The sequence below is a fragment of the Eschscholzia californica genome, unplaced genomic scaffold (genome assembly GCF_041429995.1).
Source record: "Eschscholzia californica isolate CP2 unplaced genomic scaffold, dmEscCali1.0.p SCAF_4, whole genome shotgun sequence".
Lineage (NCBI taxonomy): Eukaryota > Viridiplantae > Streptophyta > Magnoliopsida > Ranunculales > Papaveraceae > Eschscholzia > Eschscholzia californica.
Genome location: NW_028238461.1, coordinates 14,758,505 through 14,766,345, shown reverse-complemented (window position 1 = coordinate 14,766,345; position 7,841 = coordinate 14,758,505). Strand labels below are relative to the sequence as shown.

Here is a 7,841-nt window from a genome sequence, read left to right as displayed (position 1 = left end):
ATTTCTGTGATTGTGAGAAACTATAATTTTATCTAACTAAAATAGTTGTTTTCTTCCATATTAGACCTTAATGATTGAATCTATGATCCTCAGGAGTTCCATTGAGGCTTGATTATATTTTGCTGCTGCAAGACCTCAATGAAATGGACACATAAGATATTATGATGATATAAACTTTCTTACTGAGATAAACTCAAGGTATGCAAATGAAAAGAGAGCAAGTAATCAACATACAGATGAAAAACAAAACCGAAAGAGCAAATGCTAATCTAATCTTTAGGAAGTTTAATTTATTGAAAAATAAAGAAGCTGAACCCCCAAAAAGGGCGAGGGGATGCCTACGTACCAATGAATTAGAACATTAATCCTCTAATTCAACGGATCAAGCCTTCACGTAGTTCTCTTTTACATTAATGTTACTTCTGTACCAATAGCTAATGATGCCGCAGCAGCTACTGGCTTGTGGTGATCCATGATGTCGTCGAGGCAGCTCCAATGGTTGTTCAAGTAGTGATCAGTCTTGTCTTCAATCATCATTAATGGTGGCATTCCATTATCAGTACCAATAGCTAATTCTTTGGGAGTACTTCTACATGTTTGTTGCCATTATCAATAGTTTTCCCAAAAGACTCATCTGTATTACTGCAGCTGCTGGGCTTCTGGTCATCCATACAGAAGGGGTATGGTGGCATTTCATCACCATACTATGTCTTGAGTTTCTTTCCAAAAAGCAGAAAGATCACTTGCTTGTGCTGGTGCATTGTTGGAATAGTCAAGCTCCGGACCTCCAACAACTATGTTATCAGTTTCTTTCCGAAAAGCAGAACAATCACTTGGTTGTGCTAGTGCATTGTTCGAATAGTCAATATCCGGAGCTCTAGATACTATGTCATTAACTTGTTTCCAAAAAGCAGAATCCTGACTTGGTTGTGCTGGTTCATTGTTCGAATAGTGAAGCTCCGGACATCCAAATACGATCTCATCAGTTTCTATCCGTAAAGCAGAATTATCACTTGGTTGTGTTGGTGCATTGTTTGAATTGTCAAGCTCCAGACCTCCAAATACGATCTCATCAGTTTCTATCCGTAAAGCAGAATCCTCACTTGGTTGTGATGGTGCATTGTTGGAATAGTGAAGCTCCGGAACTCCAAATACTTCAGCAGTTTCTCCCCCGAAAGAATAATAATCACTTGGTTGTGATGGTGCATTGTTGGAATAGTGAAGCTTCGGACCTCCAAATACTTCAGCAGTTTCTCCCTCGAAAGAATAATAATCACTTGGTTGTGCTGGTGCATTGTTCGAATAGTGAAGCCTCGGACCTCCAAATACTTCAGCAGTTTCTCCCACGAAAGAATAACAATCACTTGGTTGCGCGGGTGCATTGTTTGAATAGTGAAGCCCTGGACCTCCAAATACTTCAGCAGTTTCTCCCCCAAAAGAATAACAATCACTTGGTTGTGCTGGTGCATTGTTTGAATAGTGAAGCCCCGGACCTCCAAATACTTCAGCAGTTTCTTCCCCGAAAGAATAATAATCACTTGGTTGTGCTGGTGCATTGTTCGAATAGTGAAGCCCCGGACCTCCAATATCAGCAGCTTCTTGCTCAACAACATATTCTGGTTGCACTCTTGTTGTGTTTATCATGTGATCATCCTTCAATAAAACTGTTGGTGCATCTGTTAAGAGTTGGTTATCTTGAATTGGCTGATTTTCAGTTGATAGTTCCCATGATATGTTCACTGGGAAAGATGATAACAATGATGATTCATCTAAATTTGTTGATAGTTGTGATAGTGGGTTGGAGGAAGTCGACCATGGCAGTTTCGTCAATGTTGTTAATGGTAATTCTTCTACCGTACTACCCTCCTTCACTTTTTTTCGTATTTTACACAATACATATCTATCATTGTTGGGGAATGTATCGGGCAGGGAATACTCCTGCATAATCCACGCACACGATGTTTTCCTCCTTTTGGATGCAGACTCTGTTGATAACTTATTACTCGACTCCTCAAATGAAAAAGTCTTCTTCATTCCAATTTCCCTACCTTGACTGTCGAGAATCGGCTTGCCTTTACTTTGTCCCTTCCACGTACCTGTCCCAGCGGTTCTTGATACTCTGGCAGTCTTCTCCGACTTCTTCTTAAGCTTAGTGAAAAAATATCGGATTTCACCGCTGTTCTCATCGTCAGTATCATATTGACTACTATCGTAGTTGTAGTTATGGAAACCACGACGAGTTAAATCATCAAATATATTCGACGGTTCGGTAAGATAGATATCTTTTTCAAAGATGAGAAGATCAATAAAAGGTGCCAGTGCTTCTCCTAACACTTTACTCCTCAGATAGTAACTGATAAGTTGGTCATCTTCAGGATCAAAGCGATACCCGATTGCTAGACTTACTTGATTAGCCTCTGCCATTGATTTATGTTGAAGACCTTTTCTTGTTTAACTTCTTCTTAATGCACTTCTTGATGAACTTCTTGATGAACTTCTTGAATGAACTTCTCTTGATGAACTTCTTGAATAAACTTCTTGATGAACTTCTTGAATAAACTTCTTGATGAACTTCTTCTTGATGAACTTCTTGAATAAACTTCTTGATGAACTTCTTGAATAAACTTCTTGATGAACTTCTTCTTGATGAACTTCTTGAATAAACTTCTTGATGAACTTCTTCTTGAATAAACTTCTTGATGAACTTCTTGAATAAACTTCTTCTTGATGAACTTCTTGAATAAACTTCTTGATGAACTTCTTGAATAAACTTCTTGAATAAACTCCAAATTTCTTAACTTTTTCTCTCTCTGTCAAAGTTGGAATGAAGTTATAAACAACAAATATGAGACTAGGTGGAATTTGGAAACACTACTAGAATTAGAGTGATCTTGTTGACTTTCTAAAACACCTTAATGAACTCTAAACGTATGATGATGATGAGACAAGGTGGAATTGCATTGGACATATATATATATATATATATATAGGTATTTGTTAGGGTTTATTTAAAACAAAGTACAAATAGGAAACCTTCTATTTATAAAAATAGAAACAGAGAGAAAATAGGGGCAAATAGCCAATAGAGAGAAAATAGGTGCAAAACAAAATAGAAATATTTCAGAAATACAATTTTTTTGCAACAAACTTTCTAAAATAGAAGTTTCACTAGACAAGATTTACAATTTCTTGAAAAAAAAGACATTCTTAACAGGAGAAAGAAGCACAACTTACGATGTATGGAAGGATACTTACAAAGTTGTTGTGTTACTTTTTCTACCCGATACGGTTTTTTTCATCTGGGGGGATGCTTTGCTCATAAAGAGAAATAGAAGGGTGTGTTATATAACGTTCTTCTAAAAGGTCATCGAGGAAAGCAAATGCAGCTAAGAAGTCTGATCTGCTTGCATTTATTGGAGCCGAAAAATGTGAAGGAATTATTCTCTTGAAGGCCCAATCTCTTGTTATCCTGTCAATCTAATCTTTCACCTGCAATTTATCAATCATATATAAAGACATGTGTATACCTTCTCAGGAACCTTGCTGAAAACCAATGTCTTAATGATAGGTGAGACTATCAATCTCTGTGACATCCGAGCAAAGCTAGCATTGGGCTCCAAGAGATTTGACGGGCCAAGAAACAAGATTTGTTGAACCATTCTCGATCTCCCATCTTGTAACAAATAATACATCGTTGCAGTTAGACTCAGACTTCAATAAAAGACATAGCCGGCACCCCATTATCCTCTTTCAACTAAACTTTCAGATTCTTGCCTTTTTTTTTTGAAACGGTAAGATTCCAACTCTGGTCTTTCCGATGGAAAGACATACGTGTTACTACTCAACCAAAGTGAGCTTCAAAAACCAAACTTCACTTAGATACTAAACTAAAGATGCACCAGTTACAGAGCAACCGAACAAACTTCAAAAAATAAATCAATGGAATATAAAGATTGAACCTTTTTGACGATTCATCTTGTTGTCAACAACGGGTCCTTCAAAGAAAACAACGGGTCCTTCAGGAACATCTTGTCCTTTGTTAAGTATCGTTACGGCTAAACCATTCTTTCCAGATGCTAACAAAGACTCTTTGCTAATACATGCTGGTTATTGAGTAGGTACAAATATTACAGCATCGGTTACAAGTAGAGTTCTTGTTCGCTTGTGATAAAATGCTACCTCCACATAAGGCCCAATTCCTGAAATATAGCATGTCGAAATTGATTAATATGATCGATAAACTAAGATAATTGAAAATTACGACCAAAATGAACTGCTAAGCTTACCAACTTCTGGGGAGCTAAGAACTTCTTGCTCGATCTCAGTGCCCCAAGGAGTTGACAAATCTTCATCTATCAAGATTTGGAACGAAATATCCCAAAAAACTCAAGCGGTAAATTTAGAGGCCGACTCCATTGTCTTGGTGCCACCCATATTTGAGCTCTAGGGAATTTTCTAGAAAATGGACCAACAAAGATTTTGTGCTCGTAAGTAAATGTTGGTAGCACAATATATTCCATGGGTGCCCGTAGCTCCTTCACAAGCTGGTGACAGACCGAAAGGACTTCTAATGATCAAATTTAAGGATAAAGAACTCGAGATTTGGTATGATTAAAAGTTTAGTGTATGAAAAGAAGAAAATGTAAGAAGAATAGAAGACCTGAATGCACTCCTTGGTTGGAGCAATAGGAGCGTGAATCCACAGGCCTCCAGACTTTAACTTGATGACCGTCATTCGGATATTCGTAGATACGCTGCTGAATCCCAGAGCTTGTTCTTGTTCGGAAAGCCATATACAATCTTTAACAACCTTTGGAGGACATAATTAGGAAGTGACTTAACAAGTTACAGTACCGCTGTCGATGACTGCGATAATGTTAATAGTCTTTCTCTTCCTAGTAATTCAAAGACATCTATAAATTTGAAAAAGTAAACCCCAAAGAACACAATTTTAGTAACTCAATTTCGATTTATCGTGAAATCAACATTATGGGTTGAAATGCTGAAAACCAAATGGGTAAGAACCCAACATATAGCACGAGTTTAGTTACCTAGATTTGGTTCAACTGCTAAACGACCTTCTCAAGTCGACATGAGCCTTACGGAGTGTCGATGAGCTAGTTTGAGTACTCCGAGTGAGTATTGATCCGATTAATCAAGTACCTCAGCTCTGCGGGAGACTCAATTACCATATCCTATTAGCAGCTTAAGATAGAAGCAGATCCACCAAGAATCTGAATAGCAAAATCAACCTATTAAATTTGTGGTCATCCAACTCAAAGGCAATTGGCAATGATTGGAGAGGACTCAAACATTACATTCTTAGTAGATCACCCTTTTCCCATGTGGGACTATTCCGACACGCCCCCTCAAGTGTGGCATTCTTTGAGCCTAACACGTTTTTTTTCTTCTCAAGTGATGTGGAGTAGTGTGATTTTCAAAGCTATCACCTGTGGGCCCAACTCCGATACCATGTTAAGTTTGTGGTACCAATGGGCTATTCCAGACTACTAACCCTAAAATAGGGTGTTTAATATCTTCATTAGTTTCTTACATCCTTTAGAGTATTTTCACCAACTCTTCACCAGTCTAAATAAAGATTCATTAACAACATTTAAACAATTACTCAAAGAAATGATCTTCAAATAGACCAGTTACCAACACAAATCCACTCATGTCTTAAATAGCAAAAGAACAGAAACCAATCAAACCATCAAATGATATTACATAGAGAGGATAAACCTAAGTCAGAGCACACAAAAGTCCAACTCTTGATTATCAAATTAAACAACTTTTCTCTTTAGGGTTAAGGTGAACAAGCATAGAAATCTAAGCAAAGGAGATCAATAAAACAAACCTAATTACCCAAGTTCAATAAACAAAACCAAAACCAACCATAATAAGCAGAGAAAACCCTAAACTTAACTTCTCTTATTGTGAATTATTCAACAAAATTTCAAGAAATTACAACAACCCAAAGTTTAAAAACAAGAATCTGAAAATGGGGTAGTAGCTAACCTCAGTTCTTATTGTGCTTCTATTGAGGAAACGGAAACCCAGTGAAATTCAGATAAAACCTGCCATTACTAATATTACTAGTACTGTTATTGTTATTAGCTGAAGCAATAATCAAACTGGTCTGAGTTCTTTTCTTGTTTATGGTGTTTAATTGTTAAGAAAAAACACTCAAATTGGCACCGTTTTTGGGTTTCTTATTAACTGATGAGAGTTGTGCAAAAGACTAGATTTTGGAAGATGAACATCAAAGGTTCCTACCATTTTTAAGAGTTTTTGTGTTTTCTCATATGAAGGACTGAACAGAGCCCAAGTTAACGAATCCAAACATTGAAGGTTGTTTTTTTTTTTTTTTTTTTTTTTTTTTGTACAATTAGAGACCTGAGAGAACTAAAATAACTGGTTTTGCCTGCCCCACCTAGCCAAGATGTCTGCCTAACTGTTGTTTTATCCGGCCGTGTGAGAGAAGATGATGCTTTCAAACTTTTTCTTGAGATTGAGGATACTCTCCATATGTTTCCCGGATTGCAATTGAATGTACGTGCTGGAGTTGTAGAGGTGGTGTCTGATGAGGTTTTGATTATCGCTCTCGTTGTCAATATGTGGATACGTAAGTCGTTTGCCCATTGCAACACATATAGAATTGCTCGACATTCGCATTCTGCTCTTTACAAACACAAATGCACCGCAATAGAAAGGGATATAAGCATTGACACACTCTCTACCGTCATACATTGTCCACAACTGAGTTGGTAGAACCCAAGAATGCATTGGCTGTGGCTACATCAGTTCACAGTTCAAAACCGATGAGCCTCAATTTTTTTTCTCTTACTTAAGTTAACCTCAAATGACATACTAAGGTGTCGTTTGGCAACCAAAAGTAGAAGTACTTTTGCTTGCAGTAGAAGTTTTTTTGCTTTAAAAAAGTAAAAAAGTTTCGAAAGTATATTTGGCAAAAATGTTACTTACAAGTAAAAAGTCAAAAAGTTAGTTTGGTAACTCAATTTATTTTTGATAATTTTATTTTTCTTTATCATAGAGATACTTGATTTTAATTGAATTTATTTATGATTTCCACGATTACTCTTGTATAGGAAGTAGTGGTGATATTGGTGGTAGTGGTGGTGCCATGAAGGTATGGTTATGGGGTGTGGTGGTGGTTGAGGTTTGATTGTGGTAGTGGTGGTGGTGGTAGAGAGGTATGATGGTGGCAGCGCCGGTGGTGGAGGTATGATGGTGGCGATGGTGGTGGTGGAAGTATGGTGGTGGTGATGGTGGAAATGCGGTGGTGGTTGGGATACGAGGGTGGTGGTGGATTAGGTATGTAAGTGATAGTGACAGGGTTATGGTGGTGGTGGTATGGTGATGGTAGTAAAGGTGGTAGATAAGATATGTAGGTGGTAATGATGGAGGTATGGTGGTGGTGGTGATGGTGAAGGTACCGTGGTGGTGAAGGTATGGTGGTGGTGGCAATGGCGTTGAAGGTACGGTGGTGGTGGTGGTGGTGGTGGTGAAGGTACGAGGATGGTGGTGGTGGAGCTACGAGGTGGTTGTTGTCGAGGTGTGGTGGTGTATGGTAGTGGTCGTGGTACAAAGGTGGTGGTTAAGGTGTGGTGGTGGTAGTTGAGGTAGGATGGTGGGGGAGGTGCAAAGCTTGTTGCGGTGGTGGTGAGGGTAGAAGTTTAGTTGTGGTAGTGGAGCGGAGATAGACAAAAAAAAAGGGTCCGTGGGGATATAGACCAAAATAATTATCAAAAAAAGTTTAGGGTCCAATCTTTTTAAAACATGGATATTTAGTCCTTTTACACATTGGACAAAAAAACCTT

The 7,841-nt window shown here is 38.0% G+C and overlaps 1 protein-coding gene across 26 annotated transcripts; it reads right to left on the bottom strand.

The window, feature by feature from the left end:
• Window positions 1-275: 275 nt before the first annotated feature.
• Window positions 276-6,261, bottom strand: LOC147543038 (uncharacterized). Of its 26 annotated transcripts, none has more exons than XM_086634643.1 (7): window positions 6,019-6,227; window positions 5,052-5,234; window positions 4,661-4,810; window positions 4,287-4,544; window positions 3,256-4,199; window positions 2,666-2,810; window positions 276-2,614 (listed from the first exon to the last, which is right to left on the bottom strand). In XM_086634643.1, the coding sequence occupies exon 7, from the start codon at window positions 2,422-2,424 to the stop codon at window positions 697-699; it is 1,728 nt and encodes a 575-aa protein (XP_086490769.1). In that variant the 5' UTR covers window positions 2,425-2,614; window positions 2,666-2,810; window positions 3,256-4,199; window positions 4,287-4,544; window positions 4,661-4,810; window positions 5,052-5,234; window positions 6,019-6,227; the 3' UTR covers window positions 276-696. The 26 variants fall into 26 exon arrangements, with proteins under 26 accessions (XP_086490769.1, XP_086490779.1, XP_086490778.1 ...); XM_086634653.1 differs by lacking the exon at window positions 5,052-5,234 and having other exon boundaries at window positions 3,256-3,855; window positions 3,960-4,199; XM_086634652.1 differs by having other exon boundaries at window positions 276-2,810; window positions 3,256-3,855; window positions 3,960-4,199; window positions 6,019-6,195.
• Between the last annotated feature and the right edge of the window lie 1,580 nt (window positions 6,262-7,841).

Excerpts from the sequence above, each read along its gene's own strand:
- LOC147543038 (XM_086634635.1), bottom strand. The coding sequence starts at position 2,424 with ATGGCAGAGGCTAATCAAGTAAGTCTAGCAATCGGGTATCGCTTTGAT.